General features: G+C 38.5%; 1 protein-coding gene across 1 annotated transcript in view; it reads right to left on the bottom strand.

Annotated features, from left to right (window-relative positions):
- Window positions 1-20,905, bottom strand: part of LOC124605129 (neurofibromin) — a 459,490-nt gene that overhangs the window by 226,409 nt on the left and 212,176 nt on the right. Inside the window, exon 33 of the mRNA XM_047136614.1 lies at window positions 14,454-14,618. Within this exon, the coding sequence (XP_046992570.1) occupies window positions 14,454-14,618 (165 nt within the window). The remainder of the gene's footprint in view (window positions 1-14,453; window positions 14,619-20,905) is intronic.

Below are 20,905 nucleotides of genomic sequence, written 5' to 3'. Positions count from 1 at the left end.
ACTCACCATAGCACCTCTCAAAGTCGTGAAACACCCAACAAGTCATGCAGTTTCAGAAATGATTTATCCCAGCCTCCAAGCCATCGCCATCTCGCAATCTGCTCTCGGTCAAACTCAGATAGACCACATGCCTTCCCCATTGTACACACAGACAGCACACTCACTGATACTACATGCACCATCTATCAGTCTGACTAGCTGTCATTCCTCGCCAGGTGACGTTGTTATTGCCTGGACGGGTTTATATCGATAGTACATTGATGGTCATAATGTTCTGGCCGATCAGTGTATGTTCTTCTCAATGTACTAACACATGAAAATCAATTCTAAAATTTTTTTCCATTATAAGCATCATGTAATCAACATGACGCATTGTGACAAAAGACTGGTATTATTAACAAATGGACTTGGCAGAACTTTCGATTAAGACAAGAAGTAACCTGAGATTTTGTTTCTTTCTCTCTTGCAATTATGGTCAACCAACATCCACCTATAACGCAGCGAATAGTGTTGGCGCATACTATACACATTAGACGACTTGTTTGTAACTGGTCACTGCATGGTCATTTTGAGGTATTTTCAAATATCTTCAGCATATGTTGGCACATTAATAAACAAATATCAGCAGAGATACTTTTTGTCAAACACTTCATTATTCTTAAATATTTAGGAGTAAAGGAGACCATCCACTGAAAAGCAGAGGCATTGAGTCATCTGCACCTATATTGTAATGGCTGGACACACAATGCTGGGGTTGCAGTTCGGCAGGTGGACTGGGGTGGGGGCTGTGTCGGATTGGGTGGGTAGAGGGAGAAGGAGGCAGAATGCAAAAATTGGGGTGGGTAGCTAGGCTAGCAACTCAGAGGGAGGCAGCTGGTGGGTGATATAGGTATGCGGGAAGTAGGGATGGCAGGTGCATGAGCCAGGCACTTGATACGTAAGTACCAGAGAGGGAGAGGTGTTTTGCACAATGAAAATGATATGGAAGTTTGGATTGGGGGAAAGTGACAAAACAGAGGGAGGACAAAGTGTCGGGTAGAGGATGTGGGGACAGTGGGTATGCGGAGGTTGATGCCAGGAGGATTACAGAAGTGAAACATGTGTTGGAAGGATAGCTTCCTTGTACATAGTATGGGAAAGTTGGTATTGGAGGGAAGAGACAGATGGCACGGGTTGTGAAGCAGCCACTGAATTTGAGTATGCTGTGCTCAGCAGCATGTTGTGCTAGCTGAGTGTGATGGTCAGCTTTGTTCCTCTTGTCTGGCAGAAAGAATGACCACCTCCAAACCGACCTTTCATCTATGTCTATGTCACAATTATTACGATGCTGAGCTTGTTTCTTAATCCAACCCCGTAAATCCTATTTTTTAAATATTAATTCCAATAATCTACATTTTGCTGTCTAATTCTATACGTGTTTACTCTGCACTTTACTAGACTACAATCACTTGCAAGGGAATTTATGGCTTAGGACCACTACATCCTGACCACTTTTTTTCTTGGTGGAAAAATTCAATTGGATGGATAAAATATCTACTCACCAAGCAGCTGCAGAACATGCACATAAAAGGAGGTTGTAATTACGCAAGCTTTTGGAGCCAGTGGCTCCATCTTCAGGCAGAAGGGTTGAAAGGGAAGATGGACGAACGAAAAGGACTGGAAAGGTCTAGGAAAAGTGGTAGATTTCAGGAAAATTACCCAGAACCACAGGTCACGGGAGACCTACCGCACAGGAGGAGAAGGAATGAACCTTTCCAAAAGCTTGCATAATTACAACCTCCTTTTATGTGCGTGTTCTGCCACCGCTTGGTGAGCAGATTTTTTAGCTATGCAATTAAATTATTCTGTCAAAAATTGATTGTTTTCATTGTTACATTGGCCCATTTTTTTCTTGTTTGATACAATATAGTCAATCTTCTTTTACTTTTGTGTTGGAGGAATGTATGAAGGGGGAGCAAGCTGTTCTTCAGGAATTCCACTAACAAATGACCACTGTAACTTCTGGTGTGATACTGAAACTTTTGACTAAATAATCATTCATTATGTTTTGTCCTTATTCACAAAGCATTCTCCCATTATCATCTTGAAGTAGGGTTTGCTGTCATTTATCAGTTTCTGTGACTGTTTGTAGAGGTCTTCCGCCACCTTAACAGAATATAAGCAGTTTGGGGCAGAGACTTGAATGATTCCCATGTGTTGCCTTTATTTTTAACTACATCAAGGTGGTGCCTGAGTCTCACTCGGGCACTGGCTATGCCAGAGTGTGAGTGAGACTTAGGCATCATCTTGAATGTATTAAAACAAATATTGATATTCTACAACTATATTTACAACAATACTCTACAAACCACTGAGAAGTGCATGGCAGAAGGTACGACCCACTCTAACAGTTATGGTTTCTTCCCATTCCATTCACATATGGAGAGCAGGAAGAATGACGGAATGCCTCTGTGCACATTGTAATTATTATATTATTATTTGGTCCTCATGATCCCTATTTGAGCGATAAGTAGGAGGTTGTGGTATCTTCCTAGAGTAATCGTTTAAAGTCAGTTGCCCAACCTTTCTTAATAGACTTTCTCGGAACAGTTTATGTCCATCTTCAAGAATCTTCCAGTTCAGATTTTTCAGTATCTCTGCGGCACTCTCTCATGGATCAAACAAACCTGTGACCATTCGTACTACCTTTCTCTGCATATGTTCAATCTCCCCCGTTGGTCCTATTTGGTATGGGTTACAAATACTTGAGCAGTATTCTAGAATCAGTTGCACAAGTGATTTGTAGGCATTCCAAACACTTGAGCAATATTCTAGAACCAGCTACATGAGTGGCTTGTAGGCAATCTCCTTTTTAAGGAGATTACACTTCCCCGATATTCTACCAGTAAACCATAGTCTACCACCTGCTTTACCCACAACTGAACCTACGTGACCATTCCATTTCACATCCCTACAAAGTGTTGCACCCAGGTATTTTTATGAGTTGGCTGATTCCAACAGTGACTCAGTGATATTACTGTCATAAGAAACTTTTTTTTTTCACCCTGAAGTGCACAATTTTACATTTCTGAACATTTAAAGCAAGTTGCCAATCTTTGCACTACTTCTAAATCTTATCAAGATCTACCTGAATACTTATGCAGATTTTTCAGGCAATACTTCATTACTGATAACTGCATCATCTGTAAGAAGTCTGAGGTTACTATAAATATTGTCTGCAGGGTCATTAATATTCAACATGAACAGCAACGGTCACAAGTCAGTTCCCTGGGACACACATGAAGTTACTTCTAAATCTGACAATGACTCCCCATCAAAGATAACACGCTGCGTCCTCTGTACCAAAAAGTCCTCATTCCAGTCACAAATTTCACTTGATATACTGTATGATTGTACTTTTGACAATAAGCGTAGGTATGGTACTGAATCAAATGCTTTTCAGAACTCAAGAAATACTGCATCTACCTGACTGCCTTGATCCAAAGCTTTCAGAACGTCATACGAGAAAAGTGTGAGGTGGGTTGCACATGATCAAAGTTTTTGGAATCATGCTGGTTGGCACTGAGGTCATTATGTTCAAGATACGTCATTATGTTTGAGCTCAAAATATGTTCTAAGATTCTACAACAAAGTAATTTCAAGTAGCTGGGAGCTTTGTGGATCACTTCTACTACCCTTCTTATAGACGGGTGTGACCTGTGCTTTTTTCTAAGAACTTGGCATGGTTTTTTCCTCAAGGGATCTACGACAGATCACAGTTAGAGAAGGGGATAGCCACTGAAATTCAGTATAGAATCTGACTGGGATACCATCAGACCCTGAAGTGTTGTTCAGTTTTAACGATTTCAGTTGTTTCTCAATACCACTAATACTTATTTCATTCATATTTTCAGTGGTAAGAGGATTAAATTGGGACTGTTCTCCTAGGTCTTCCTTTGCAAGCAACATTTGAAAATGGATTTAAGCATTTCAGTTTTTGCTTTGCTACCCTCAATTTCAGTTCCTGTCTTATTTGCTAGGAACTGGTTACTAACTTTTGTGTCATTAACAGCCTTTTACAGGACCAAAATTTCTTTGCGTTTTTTGGAATATGATTTGAAAATATTCTGCTACAGTAGTCATTGAAGGTGTCACGTATTGTTCTCTTGACAGCCAAATGCATTTTGGTTCAAATGGCTCTGAGCACGATGGGACTCAACTGCTGAGGTCATTAGTCCAAATGCATTTTACTCAGCATCTCTCTTCCTATTGTGCGGTAATCTCTATTTCTTTAGAAGCTTCTTTACAATGACTATATGCCATGTGTAACGTAGCAAGTTATTATGAGATGACATTCGTTGCAGTAAGGCACGCAGCCGTCTAGTACGGTGGCTGCAGGATGGCTATGGTTTGGCCATGTTTTTTTTTTGGGTCACAACACAGCTGACGCTGCCTGCCATGAGAACTGCATAGCGTAACATTCAGACGATACGAAGATTCATACCCTCTATGAAGCTACATAATCCATATTAGTTATTATCCGATTTTGTTCAGATTTGGTACACAGCCTTTTGTTATTAATGGAATGATGCTTTCAAATTTCAGATCTTTATTTATTATAGTTCTGGTGATAAAGAGAATTACCTAAAACTCCTAAAACCTATGCTTGGGTTTTAAAGCCAAGCCAGGAACAATATCAGATTGACTTTCATTATCATTTGAAGCCATACCAAAGTTATCAGTGCATAAAAATCAATTAATTAGAATTTTCTTTTTAAAACTTAAGTCACTGTGTATTATGTAATACAAAAATTGGTCAAAATTATTATCTGATTATTTAATATTGCATTTTACGTAAAACCCTGTACAAGCAAACCATGGGAAAGTTATGTTGCAACCACGATTCAGGTGACAAATGTCTGTATGGGTCGCTATGTGCTTGCTTTTGTATAAAAGCAGCCAGTATTGAAATAAAAGGCAGAATAAGTTTATTTATCAATTTGAAGAATATTTCACACTTCGTTTATTTTGATTAAACAAAATGCAAGAATTTGAAGTTTTGCTGACAATAATTACTATCAAATTAGTGATTGGATAAGGCAAGATTTGCCACCAAATGATCTGGAAGGAACATTCTGATTGGTCGTTTAGATCAACAGCCAATCAGAATAAAGCTGTTCCCGCGTGAAAAGAGGAGAGGGCATATAGGAGAGTACCTCAAGAAGAGTCGCTTGCTAGCCAGTCTATGGATAACATGATGTTAGATCACTCCTTAAAAGTACTCTGTAAGATGAGGAATTAGTGAGCTAATTTCAATTCGAACATATCGTGAGTGAAGCGACTGGAGTTACAAACATTTTAATGAAAGTTTGGTGTTTCTAAGTTAAATAATTTGAGAGATATGAGTATGTGAACTTTCTGGTCGTAGTAACAACTCCGCGTGGCATGTTTTGTGCTCTGTGCGGAATACTTTGGTGAGCACTTCTTAAGAAGAAGACCACTAAAACAGCTGAATGTTTAACTCCCGAATAGTTGTGGGTCTATGACTGGTAGAACATGAAAATTAGTCAAGTCAGACTTAATAAAATTCTGGCTGCTTTTTGAGCGAATATTTGTTTTACAGAGAGTGAACTTTGAATGATAATGTTTTACCATATTAAATATGGACTTGATAGCCATTTCATGTGTTTCAATATGAATAAAAAGCGGAGTTAATCTAATTTTAATCGCTCTTCTGCAAGTAGACTGAAGATCCCGAATGCCCGATTTTTTAATCATGAACTTTCAGGAACTGACTTTCAACTAGAGTTACGCGGCCTCTTTGTGGTAGGTATTAGGTGGTGGTTTCATCAACGCCACTTTACACTGCCTAGCACATATCTGCTACCACAGAGTGAAGGGACATCAGCAAGAATCCTATCGAGGTAGGTGGACTGAACAATAGTGTTAACAAAAATGTAGACGACTGACCCTGCCCTGCCGCAAGTGGAGGTTCCCTCCCATTATGAACTGTTCTACTGAGTGTATATCTATCCAGTGGTTGGTCAGTTATTCTTTTAAACTTGAGCCACAATTCCTCTACACGCTCCTGCTCTGTGCTGAAAGTTTCAAGTTCCTCACTGAGATATGAAACTACTGAACACATCTATCCTTCTGCTTGTTTTAGTTGTCCTTTGTACTTTGGTAATCATTGTTGCCACAACTGCATCGTGATCACTGATACCAGTTTTGAAGTGGTCATCGTCAAACAGATCAGGTCTATCTGTTGCCATTAGATCCAATATGTTTCCATCATGAGTGGGGTTCCTAACAGTCTGTTCTACGTAGTTTGCAGAGAAGGCATTCAGTAATGTTCCACAGGATGTCTGATTACAACCACCACTAACAAAACAGTAATTTTCTCAATTAATTGTTGGATGATTAAAATGTCCACTGACAATTACAGTATGATTGGGGAACAAGTGAAATGAGGTTTTCTCTAAAGTTTTCGGTCACATCAGGAGATGAGTTTAGTTGGTGATACAAGAATCCAGTTACCATTTTATGCCCACCCCTGATACTGAGTCTCACCCAGTTTCTTGTCTGCTTCAATTAAATACACCACCTCCATTCCCCATTTGCCTATCCTTTCAATATACACTTAAATTTTCTCCAAAAATCTCACTGCTATCAATTCCAGGTTTAAACCAGCTTTCTGTACCAAGTATTATGTGAGCTTTACTGCCTTTCAGGTGTGCTTCAAACTCCGGCACTGTGTTGTGTATGCTTTGGCATTTAATTATTAGGATTTTAATACTTTCACCTGTGGGAGGCATTTCTTTCAATCCTACACCGATACTTCTGGGTTTCCTACCACTGTCATTATCTGGATTTGAGAGTTGCCTAATCTAAAAAAACCTTGTGTGCACCCCACACACACTCAGCTGCCTGAGGAGCAGTCTCTGAAGTGTAGTGCACACCTGACCCATTTAGGAAGACCCTACAGTTTTCAGCCGTATGACGCATATCCAGGAAGTCTCTGCCTAGCTTACCACAAAACTTTTGAAGACTCTGGTTCAGTCTTCCCACTCAACTTAGAACCAAAGGACCAAAGGACTACGAGGCAAGATGTCAGCTTTGATGAAACTACATGAGCAAGCTTGGTCTTCTCAATTTTCTCTGCCAGTCACTGGAATAATTCATGTATGACCTCAGAGCCCAAATGACAAGGATCATTTGTTCAAATGTGTGCCACAATCTGCAACTGGTTACACCCTGTTTCCTTACTGAATGACCCCTTCAACATCTGAATGAGTCCACCTGGTGTCCTTTTCTGTGTCTCTTGATGTCATTTCCCTAAGGGATATCATCATTTGCAGTATGTTTGAACTGCTGATGATTAATACACCCCTATTCTCTTGCTTTTGCATGTTTTTGAAACTGACTAAACTTGTGAAGTGAGTCCTGATGGCTCTGTTTCAGTTTCAGTGAAAGACAGCACCTCAAATGTTTTGGTTAGGGGGATCGATACAACATGCTGAGTCCTCCCTGTTCTCTGTCCACCACGTACAGCATATCCAGATTTACCATTGACATGCCACTGGCAGTCACGTCTACAGAAGAGGATAGCACTTGAGGTACCTCTGGTATGAGTACTGTAGGCACACGACTCTTGTGAGCTCTTCCAACAAGCCGATTCACAGAAGATGCCAATCATTTGACAGTACTCAGGGTGACTTCCTGCTGCTTACGAACATCAACCAACTCATCCCATGTTTGAGAGTAGCACTTACAGTGGGGCTGCATTTTGGCTGGTGCAATGTGTTACAGTTCTATTAAGGCAACAGAAAAACCTGAGGTACAATTTACTAGTTTCCTAAAACTTTTTGCAGTCAGTTGTTGTTGTTGGCAAACTTGAAAGTGGAACTAATTTACAATAAATGTAGATACTATATACTCGTTTTTAAGGGGAAGCTAGGTGTAACACAATATGTACGTTAAAATATCTGCTACACTAAGTAAATCACACCGATTTACAACAAATTAGATTATGCACAGGATAATGGAAACTTCTGAAAATTTTCCATAACACATCCTCATCTGCACTGAAATAGAATGAAATTCATAAGTGATGTATTTGTCAGCAGTAACTGTGAACCATAAATGCTGACTTGCTGTGAAACAAGTTACATATTCAAAACTCTCATTCTTGTAACTTACTAAAATATAGTTTTGTAAGTAACTGAAAATTCTCAAAAATAACCTATTCCTCATGTAATTGTACAATGAAATTAGAAAATGACTGTTTTAAATGAGAATATGCCTACTATTCTCAAAAATTTTTAAATATCATCAGTGTGTATAAGTGGAAAAGAAAAAAAAAATCCCAGATTTTTCCTGGATTTCCTAGTTAAAAATACACTTTTTCCATGTTAAGTGTCAGCATACTTTCTGTCGGAACTGTAAAACTTATCAATCCTTTGAATGGTTATGGTTTTATACACCAGTGTAGAATTTCCAAGCACTTTAGAAAACTAAACTCGGGGAAAAAACACATTTTGGAAAGATCTTTGATGTGCAGTTACATGTATGCTGCAATTTTCATATTATTTAAATTCAAATTCCACTAAACACCACATGGTACTTTCTGAAGCATCGAAACTGAGATTGCGATGCACCTTTGTAAGCCATTAATAGCTCATGTCATGTGAATTTGCCAGCCGATGACAGCGTATATTCAGAGCACAGGACACATGATGTAGTCAGCCAATAGCAACATCACTGTTAAGTAGCACAAACACACAAATAGGAAAAGTTAATGGTTTAAATAAATATACGTAGTATTGCTACAAGAACAGCAAATCTTTCACATATAATATTGGTCTCAAAGATTAATAAGCTGCAAGAGAAGCTAAGCTTTCACATATATATAACATTGATCTTTATTGTGCGCGTTACACTTTAAGATACATCACACAAATGTGCCAGTAAAATCTTTAACTACGACATACATATCTGATCTTCTGGGCTTGAAATTCTTCTAACTGGCTCGTCATCAAAGAGTTGATTTTTAAATGAGAGTCGAACACTTTGTGATTTAAGAAATTCATTGTACATTCTCACACATAGTTCATCTTGCGTAAAGAGAAATTTACTTCAAAAGTAACGCTTTTCAAATTACCATTCGCAATATTTTCCCGCGACCTGTTAAAAACAGGTTTGTTCCAGCAGTTGCCAGAGAGCACCAGATAACAGGCGTTACTGCGCTTGCGCAGCTATGATGACGTAGGAAGCCTGTATGTTTGTACATGTGAAACATTAAAAGATCTTACATTATGTCATAAAAGAAACAAGACATCAGAGTATACTCCAAGAGCATCGGAATTTCATGAACCAAACTAACATGCATGATCCGGCTTAAAATGCACCTTCAAATGTCCAGATTCCCAATGAAGCAAGCCTCGACAAAGAAGTGGGCTTTTCAGTGTGCCTGTCAGGATGTAAATTTTTGGAGTACCGTTATTGTATTATCTCATGTTTGGTTCTTTATTAGGGCACAATGCCATATGTACTAGAAGACGAAAACATGCACTTGTAATGATGCAAACAGTTGAAACTAGCCAACAGTGTGGAATTAAACTTTTTGTTTGAAATAAATTGACTGCCTCAGTGGAAAAGAGCAATAAAAGCCAAATTTCTCTAGCAAACTGACAAAAAAAGCTTAATTGTTCTGCAAGGTGATTAGTGCTAATAACACATGTTAGTCTTCCGTAATCATGTGAATTCACTTGATAGCTACCAGCCAAACAAATCCGTTCTGTTTATATTTGACGCGAGAGCAGTAAATGAAGAGGAAACAGCAATATTACTAAACATAAACAGGGGTCAGGTGGAGACTACCCATCTCCCCACTACAACTCAGATTGCTCTGCACATCAGCCCCTGATTTACAATATTTCCAAACTGGGGCAATAAGCTAGTTCCCCTCACTCACTCCCGCAAGCGTTTGAGATAGGATTTTTCAAAAATATGTTCATTTTGTAGCACACATCTTTCTGAAGAGTCTGATACATAAAACATATATGTTCGAGGACATGTAAGATATGTTATTTGGTCTTGGGTGTGCCGAAGTGCTGTGCCATGCCTCTTCACACAGTATTATTCTATTGCACATAACTGTATTTCATTCTGTGGAATTCAAACGTGTAATGGACGCCAGACTATATTTGGGACAGGTTTGCTTTTTAGCTAATGACTTGCAGTTTTGTGTGACATAAAATTAAATATAGGATACATAAAAACAGTAAAGACAAGAAACAAGCAAGTCAGTATACATTTCTTCAATCTTTAGGTCCTAGCATTTTTTTCTCTCTATCTTGCTACAGCTTGTGAAAGAATCTATTACACCATCAAAGTTCGTCAAATGTTTTACTACATGAAAAATCGAAATGTCTATGTCTTATACTGAAAAAGCTGTTAATACAAATAGTACCCAAGACTGGTGTGGTTTCTCAGTCTGATTACATCTGTTTTGTCACTATCTGCTAGATAAAATGAAATAGGCCCTTCTAATATTGCAACCATTGTAACATACATCAAATTAACGAGACTGTTTTGGCACAAATGGTCATTTTTATAACACTACAGAATATAATTCATGAAGCACCAATATCAAATGCCCTCTACCTTCCCACCCCCTAGATCCAGGCCTGCTGCGCATGGCTGAAGCTGGCAGCTTGGGTGCGCTAGTAAAATTTTCTGGGTAGTATCTGGCTGTTTGCTGTTACTGCTCGTACAGCTAACAGCCACACTTCCGTATAGATAAGCGGGAGAAGGTACTACTCATACACAACTCAACAGCGCATGCACAAGAGCCCATTCACAACTGCTCAAACGAATCTAAGGTAAACAGTTGTGACGTCACGCTCATCGGAAGCAATTTGTTGTTATGAAGCACTGCGTAATCTTCCTAAAGCCTTTGACACATTTTGCTGTTAGCAGACACTTGTATGGGTACTGTGTTTTGTTGTTGTATATGGCACATTTCCAATGCAACGTAAGTTTTATTTTTGTTTTTTTCCTGGAATTCTAAAAATTCCCTGGGTTTTTCCTGGTTTTCTCCCAGATGAAAAAATTACTGGGTTTTTCCCGGATCTCCTGGTTGTCCCGGGTCATATACACCCTGATCACAATTAAGTTTAAGCCTACAATTGACGAGAACTGTACAAGTTTATTGTTGTTGTTGTTGTTGTGGTCTTCAGTCCTGAGACTGGTTTGATGCAGCTCTCCATGCTACTCTATCCTGTGCAAGCTTCTTCATCTCCCAGTACCTACTGCAACCTACATCCTTCTGAATCTGCTTAGTATATTCATCTCTTGGTCTCCCTCTACGATTTTTACCCTCCACGCTGCCCTCCAATACTAAATTGGTGATCCCTTGATGCCTCAGAACATGTCCTACCAACCGATCCCTTCTTCTGGTCAAGTTGTGCCACAAACTTCTCTTCTCCCCAATCCTATTCAATACTTCCTCATTAGTTATGTGATCTACCCATCTAATCTTCAGCATTCTTCTGTAGCACCACATTTCGAAAGCTTCTATTCTCTTCTTGTCCAAACTATTTATCGTCCATGTTTCACTTCCATACATGGCTACACTCCATACGAATACTTTCAGAAATGACTTCCTGACACTTAAATCTATACTCGATGTTAACAAATTTCTCTTCTTCAGAAACGCTTTCCTTGCCATTGCCAGCCTACATTTTATATCCTCTCTACTTCGACCATCATCAGTTATTTTGCTCCCCAAATAGCAAAACTCCTTTACTACTTTAAGTGCCTCATTTCCTAATCTAATTCCCTCAGCATCACCCGACTTAATTAGACTACATTCCATTATCCTTGTTTTGCTTTTGTTGATGTTCATCTTATATCCTCCTTTCAAGACACTGTCCATTCCATTCAACTGCTCTTCCAAGTCCTTTGCTGTCTCTGACAGAATTACAATGTCATCGGCGAACCTCAAAGTTTTTATTTCTTCTCCATGAATTTTAATACCTACTCCGAATTTTTCTTTTGTTTCCTTTACTGCTTGCTCAATATACAGATTGAACAACATCGGGGAGAGGCTACAACCCTGTCTTACTCCCTTCGCAACCACTGCTTCCCTTTCATGTCCCTCGACTCTTATAACTGCCATCTGGTTTCTGTACAAATTGTAAATAGCCTTTCGCTCCCTGTATTTTACCCCTGCCACCTTTAGAATTTGAAAGAGAGTATTCCAGTCAACATTGTCAAAAGCTTTCTCTAAGTCTACAAATGCTAGAAACGTAGGTTTGCCTTTCCTTAATCTTTCTTCTAAGATAAGTCGTAAGGTCAGTATTGCCTCACGTTGTGAATGTTCGAATTTCACAACACATCACAATCCAAATGGGTACTAATGGAATCAATGAAAGACTATGCAGAAGTGACACGGACAGTAAAATATGCGAATCTAGAACTTCAAATTTGCACATGAACCTTGTACAAGTGGTCTCACACAAAGGAAAATTCTTAAGTCAGCTTTTATTTATGAATAGATGTATTTCACAGATTTTTCACTTCGTTGTTCCTCTGCACACTTCTATACTGATGAGCCAAAGAAGAATAGTGCAGTTTGAGTTTACTCCTCCAATGTTCTGATTTTAATTCTGTTCGGTATTTTTTCTGCACTTGTGATAACTATACTGTACTCCATTCAATGTTATTTAACTCCTCATCCAACTCTATTAACACTCTTCGGGTTCTATAGTTCTAGACCTTAGTCTGAAACCACTGTCTTATTTCCTTCAGTCCATTAATCTCCACACTCTTTCACTGACATACAAAGAACTTTTACGTGATAGCAATGCATCTGACAACCATACCCAAGGTGTACTAGCTTACTTTAATTGACAAATTTCCAAGCCCCTTCTAAGGAACAGGTATCCCAAATACATAAATAGTTGCAAATAGCTGTATGAGAAACGATTAACGAAATAGTACTGATCATACCTACTTAAGAAAATGATTTAATTAAAGTTCTGTTAAAAAGACTTTTGTTGTAGTTTCATGGTTGTGTATTACTTTAGCTTAAGAAGTTAACATACACTGATGAGCCAAAACATTATGACCACCTGTTCAATAACATGTTTCTCCTTCTTTGGAACAAAGTACATCACTGATTCTGTGTATGGGATCTGACTGTTTGTTCGTAGATTTGTGTGGTGGCAGTAGAGGTCCATGCACACAGGTCACATAACGCTTGTAAATAATGGGCCACTGATTTACATATGCAGTGATGGTGCCCAGCAGCGGCCCAGATGGGTTCCACAGTATTTATAGCATGCGAATTTGGCTGCCGGGGCATCAACGTGAGTTCACTGTGATGCTCCTCAAACCACTGTAGCAGGTTCTGGCTCTGAGACACGGATAGTTATACTGCTGAATGATGACATCGCTGTTGGGGAAGACATCAAGCATGAAGGAATGCAGGTGGCTTGCACCTATCAGCATGTCTTCAATTACCACCACAGGTCCCATGCAAGTGCGGGAGAATGTCTCCCATAGCATAATACTGCTCCCGCCAGCCTGTGTCTGGTGCATTGCACTTTTCTAGCCACCATTCACATTGATGATGGTGTTTGTGGAGACAACCATCAACCTAGTGTAGAAAAAATGTAGCCACCCGAAGAGCCGACACGTTTCCGTTGCTTGATGATTGAATCCCATAGGTCACATGGCCACTGCAATCGCAGTTAATGATATCATTGGTCAATATGTGAACACATAGGGGTGGTCTGCTGCAGAGCTCCATGTCCAACAATGTAGAATAAATGGTGTGTTCTGAAACACTTGTGCATGCAACAGCATTGTGTTCTTTTGGCAGAGATTCCACAGATTGCCATCTACCCTACCTTACGGAGCAGCACCCCACGTTCTGTGACGGGTCATGGACGTCCACCATTTAGCGCCTAGTGGTTGTTTCACTGATCTTCTACCTGTCTCTGTAGTTGCTCACGACAGTAGCATTTGAACATTTGACCAGCTGCACTGTTTCTGAGATACTTGTTCAAGGCTCTGTCTAATAATAATTTGCCCTCAGTCAAAGTCACTTATCTCAATAGATTTCCCCATTTGCAGCCCACTTCTTCACTAGGGTGATCCCCCATCTGTGTCTGCTCCACTTACATACTTTCATTACTGCATCACATACCTGCAACACCATCAGGTGGCATCCAACATTGTGGCGGGCTGTGGTCATAATGTTTTGGCTTACCAGTGTATCTCAGTAAGAGGTTGCAATTGTGGCCCATGGAACACGCAAATAATGAAAGTAAAGTAGAGAGAAACAATTCATTTTTTAAAGCACGTAATTGGCAACAGCCTTACATGATTATTACAAACAAGTGTATACTCAAACCACATTTCATTAATTAAATTGTTTATTTTTTAACTTCATAAAAGTATCTTACCTTAATAGCAACTTTAGTGTCCTTATGAGAGAGCTTTAAGGCATTATTGAAGACCTTCAGATCTTCGTCAAGGGATAGGGTAGCCCCAGGAAGTTTCTGTTGATCAGGTTCTATGAAATCATTTAGTCTTGCAGGTGCTTCAATAAATATTATTTTACGATTTCCCTGAAAATAATAACCATTATGTTTAGTACACTCGCAATACAATAGTAGTAGAAATATATTAATATTATGCTTTGAATCCCCATACAAAGTTCTAAGATGCTTCCAATAAAAGCATATATTGGAATGAGATGCATTACAATTACCCAATGCAGAAGATATGTAATATAACATGTAAACCAAATGACAGATAATTCACATCTTCCACGTAATTTTAATAACAAAATTTCCAGAATGTAGCAAGAAAAACAGGGTCAAATAATTCTGCTGAAGCAAGAGGATGTGCCAAAAATGTCAACCACGACAGAAATAAAGCAATTAAAAATAGTACTGATGTTGTTAGCTGGAACAAATACAAAAAAAGGTGCTAGTAGTGGCCAGTTGACACTGCCAAAATCTACAGGATATTCGTCTTTTGGATCTGCAGCTCACGTCTTTTCTTTCTGCATTTCCATTAAATAATAGTATAGGGGTTCCGCCTTTTTGCTCACACACTGCTTTTTCTTTTTACCCAAACATGTTTCAGCACCTCTGTGTCATCAACAGTGGGTAATTTTTTAATTAAAAACTGTAAAAAGTGAAAATATTTTAGGTTATAATTGATTTAACAAAGTGAGGCCTAAACTAACAAGTGACACATACAATGCTGTTCCTATATATTGCTCCAGTACTCTGACAGTCAGCTGGAGAGGTTTAGCTGGATTCTTCTGAACAGAATATAGATTTGTCTGTTCAGTAATATGTTTGAGAAGTTGAGTGTCAAAGAAATGTTTGAAATATTCAACAGATTCCTGGATTGAAGTAGACTCATGAATTGAACCTAGCCACTGTGGTATGTCATGAGCACTGTTGCCATTACTAATATTTCTCCAAACTGGTTTTCGCCTAGTGGTTTCACATAATGCTGAAGCAGCTGAAGTATTCTCTACATCAGGAACACTGACATCCTCTTGACTATTTGGTTCTGAAAGTGACAAAACTTATACTTTTTAGTGTCTTTTTAAAATCACTAAGGCAGAAACAGTATTAATAATGCTGCAGTACAGCCCAGAGATAAAAGCAACATACCTTACCATCTACAGAACTGCTGATTGTTGTTTCCCTATTTGTTGACACATATTCCTCATCTGGAGCAACAGCATGCCTGTTCTTTCCATAAAATGCTGCAGGTTTCATGATCTAAGCTAACAACAGTTTTGTTGTGTATGCCTAAGTTGTCAAATTTGTAATGTTTATGCTCACACACTGTAAGAGCTATGTCTACAATAACCATTTTTCATCCAGAAGTACATCAATATTATATACATCCTACAATATTTATGAAAAGTTGATAACTTACATTTTTCAAGATCAGTAATACTAAACAACAACAGCTGAAACACATGTGGCCATGCTACACGGAACTCACTAGAGACAACGGTTCAAGTAGTTGACGAAATTGCCACAGTGCGGCGCCACTTCCTATATCTGTTGTCTGAAGCGCCATGCATCTGCTACACTCAGCAACTGCGTGAAAATACGTCTCATTAAGCACATACAGCAATTCACTGTAAGCGTTATAAATTTGTCGCAATCGCCCATAGAGGGTTGAGGCCGATCATCAACTTCAGAACTACTCCAAAATAAAATTAATGAATTAACTATCTGCATAGATGAATTAGAGTCTTCAAACCCAGCTGACATAATCTGCCTCTCTGAACATCATGTGACCACTGGTATAGAACTTTTAAGTGTTACAGGGTTTAGGTTAGCATCTCACTTTTGTAGATCAGAAATGGAGAAAGGAGGAGTTGCCACATTCATTAGGAACTGTCATAAATTTAAGAACATAGACGTTCATAAATTTTGCCTAGAACAGCATATGGAAGCATGTGCAACAGAATTAGAATTTCACAAAAAATCCTTCATAATATTAAGTGTATATCGAGCACCTGCAGGTAACTTTAATCTGTATGTAAACCACCTTGAAGCTGTACTGGCCCATTTAACAACCAAAAACAAAGAAATAGTGGTTCCTGGTGATTTCAATGTAGATTTCCTTAAGACTCTCCCAATAAGAACTTATTTGAGTTAGTAATACTATCATTCAACTTAATTCCCACTGTAAAGTTCCCCAATAGGGTAGCCACTTGCTCACAAGCAGCCATTGATAATATCTTTATAGAAAAGTCCAATGAACAAAATTATACTACAAAACCAATAGTCAATGGCCTCTCAGACCATGACATGCAGTTCCTTCTGTTAAATGTTAATACTGAACAGGATATAAAATCTGTTAAATCTGAGCTCAAGAGGGTAATCAATAAGCCAAAAATTAATTATTTTAGGAGACTCCTCAGAGACATTCACTGGACTGATGTTTACAGTGCTCATGGCATGAATGAAAAATGTAACACTTTTGCTAATAAAGAGCTTACCTTATTTGAACACTGTTTTCCCCCAAAACTTACCAAGGTTAGAGCAAAGTCTACAAAAAAGCCATGGATTACTCAAGGAATAGGGGTATCTTGTGAAACAAAAAGAAAACTGTATCTGTCAATCCAAAACAGTTCCGATGTTGATGCTATAGCACATTACAAGAAATACTGCAAAATATTAAAGACTGTAATACGGATGTCAAAGCAAATATATTACAAGGAAAAGATAATCATATCAGATAACAAAATAAAGACAATATGGGATATAGTGAAGGAGGAGACCGGTAGAACCAGACATGAAGAGGAACAAATAGCATTAAGAGTAAATGATACATTGGTGACAGATGTGTATAGTGTTGCAGAACTTTTTAATAAACATTTTATAACTGTTACCGAAAAGATGGGGTTGTCAGGTTCAGTAGATGCTGCTATGGAATACCTCAGACCAGAAATTTCAAGCAACTTCCATAATATGAATTTGACCCTCACTACCCCACAGAAATAATGTCCATCATAAAATCTTTAAAATCAAAAACATCTAGTGGGTATGATGAAATATCAACAAAGTTAATTAAAGAATGTAATTCTGAGCTAAGTAACATATTAAGCTATCTGTGTAACCAGTCATTTATCAGTGGAATATTTCCTGAATGGCTGAAATATGCTGAAGTTAAGCGACTGTTTAAGAAGGAAGATAAAGAAATAGCATCAAATTTCCGTCCAATTTCACTGTTGCCAGCATTCTCAAAAATTTTCGAAAAAGTGATGTACAGTCGGCTTTATAACCATCTTATCTCAAATAACATACTGTCAAAGTCACAGTCTGGATTTCTAAAAGATTCTGATATTGAGAAGGCTATCTACACTTACAGTGAAAATGTGCTTAATTCATTAGACAAAAAATTGCAGGCAACTGGTATATTTTGTGATCTGTCAAAGGCATTTGATTGTGTAAATCACAATATCCTTTTAAGTAAATTAGAGTATTATAGTGTAACAGGAAATGCTGCGAAATGGTTCAAATCTTATATCTCTGGCAGGAAACAAAGGGTGTTATTAGGAAAGAGACATGTATCAAGCTATCAGGCATCATCTAACTGGGAACTAATTACATGTGGGGTCCCACAAGGTTCCATTTTGGGGCCCTTACTTTTTCTTGTGTATATCAATGACCTTTCATCAGTAACATTACCAGATGCCAGGTTCGTTTTGTTTGCCGATGATACAAACATTGCAATAAATAGCAAATCAAGCGTAGTCTTAGAAAGATCAGCTAATAAAATACTTGTGGACATTAATCACTGGTTCCTAGTGTTTGTCACTAAACTTTGAAAAAACACACTACATGCAGTTCAGAGCTTGTAAGGGGTGTCCCACGAGTATACGTCTAACATACGATGACAAGAAGATAGAAGAAGTGGACAGTGTTAAATTCTTGGGATTACAGCTTGATAATAAATTCAACTGGGAAGAGCACACCACAGAACTGCTGAAGCGTCTTAACAAATCTCTGTTTGCAATGCGAATTTTGTCAGACATAGGGGATATAAAAATGAAAGCTGGCATACTATGCTTACTTTCATTCCGTAATGTGATATGGGATTATTTTTTGGGGTAATTCATCAAGCCGAGCCAAAGTTTTCTGGGCACAAAAACGTGCAGTAAGAGTTATATGTGGTGTGAACTCAAGAACAGCATGCAGAAGCCTGTTTAGGGAACTAGGGATACTAACTACTGCTTCCCAATATATTTATTCCTTAATGAAATTTGTCATATTAAAGACATTTGTCATTTGTCATTAAAAATATATCACTTTTTCAAATCAACAGCTCAATTCATGGAATCAATACTAGAAATAAGAATAATCTTCACAAGGATTTAAAGTTACTTAGTCTTGTACAAAAAGGTGTGCATTATTCAGGAACACACATTTTCAATAACTTGCCAGCAGCCATAAAAAGCTTAACAACAAATGAAATTCAGTTTAAGAGAAGCCTAAAGGATTTATTGGTGGCCAACTCCTTCTACTCCATTGATGAATTTTTCAGTAAAACCAATTGATTTTTATATATATATATATATATATATATATATATATATATATATATACACACACACAAACAAACACAAACATACACACAAAATTCAAGCTTTCGCAACAAACTGTTGCCTCATCAGGAAAGAGGGAAGGAGAGGGGAAGACGAAAGGAAGTGGGTTTTAAGGGAGAGGGTAAGGAGTCATTCCAATCCCGGGAGCGGAAAGACTTACCTTAGGGGGAAAAAAGGACAGGTATACACTAGCACACACGCACATATCCATCCACACATACAGACACAAGCAGACATATTTAGAGACAAAGAGTTTGGGCAGAGATGTCAGTCGAGGCAGAAGTGTAGAGGCATATATATATATATATATATATATATATATATATATAGGGGGAAAAAAGGACAGGTATACACTAGCACACACGCACATATCCATCCACACATACAGACACAAGCAGACATATTTAGAGACAAAGAGTTTGGGCAGAGATGTCAGTCGAGGCAGAAGTGTAGAGGCATATATATATATATATAAAAACAAAGATGAGGTGACTTACCGAACAAAAGCGCTGGCAGGTCGATAGACACACAAACAAACACAAACATACACACAAAATTCAAGCTTTCGCAACAGACCAACAGACTGTTGCCTCATCAGGAAAGAGGGAAGGAGAGGGGAAGACGAAAGGAAGTGGGTTTTAAGGGAGAGGGTAAGGAGTCATTCCAATCCCGGGAGCGGAAAGACTTACCTTAGGGGGAAAAAAGGACAGGTATACACTCGCACACACGCACATATCCATCCACACATACAGACACAAACACAATATATAATTTTTCCCACGTGGTAGTTTCCTTCCATACAATCTAACTTCTGCACCATTTCAGTGCAGTAATGTGTTCATTGTAAATAAGTATTATAGTAGTTGTATTTGTGGTGTCACCGCCAGACACCACACTTGCTAGGTGGTAGCTTTAAATCGGCCGCGGTCCATTAGCACATGTCAGACCCGCGTGTCGCCACTGTCAGTGATAGCAGACCGAGCGCCACCACACGGCAGGTCTCGAGAGACTTACTAGCACTTGCCCCAGTTGTACGGATGACTTAGCTAGCGATGCAACACTGACGAAGCCTCGCTCTTTTTGCAGAGAAGATAGTTAGAATAGCCTTCAGCTAAGTCAATGGCTACGACCTAGCAAGGCGCCATTAACAGTTGATATTCTTTATAACGTACCGTCAAGAACGATGTATACAACTGGTGGATTAAAGTTAAGTATTCCAGCAGCTACGTATTTTTATTTATAGCATTCATTACGTATCCTGTTTCAGACCTCACGCCAGCCTGCTTGAGTTTAACGCGTGCATTTCGGCCTTCTCTAGCAATACAACCGTATTACATGTTTATTACCTTATAAGTAAATAAAAACTTTTTTATTTTAAATTCAGTGCATTAGTATTTGTAAAATAACTTTCATGTAGTGTTCATTAAAAAATGACGATCATTCCACTTGGGACATGTGGAATAGTACATTAGCTTGTTTGTTTTAGTTGTAAATATTTGTCATGTATTGTTGTTTTTCTGACATGTTCCACATCCTGGAGGACCTCTTCAATATGGATCCATTGGAATGAAAGTAAATCTAATCTAATCTCATACCACCTAGCCCAACATACACACACATTACTAAAGAACATATGCACGTTTGAAAGCAACATAAACCTAGAGAACTCAATGCAAGGAATAGAGAGAACCAAGAACATAGACATACCAGACACAACAAGCCTCATACCACTGGATGTCACATCAGTGCACACTTGTATTCCAA

This window comes from Schistocerca americana, chromosome 1 (genome assembly GCF_021461395.2).
Source record: "Schistocerca americana isolate TAMUIC-IGC-003095 chromosome 1, iqSchAmer2.1, whole genome shotgun sequence".
Classification (NCBI taxonomy): Eukaryota; Metazoa; Arthropoda; class Insecta; order Orthoptera; family Acrididae; genus Schistocerca; species Schistocerca americana.
This window is presented reverse-complemented; position numbering and strand designations above follow the sequence as displayed.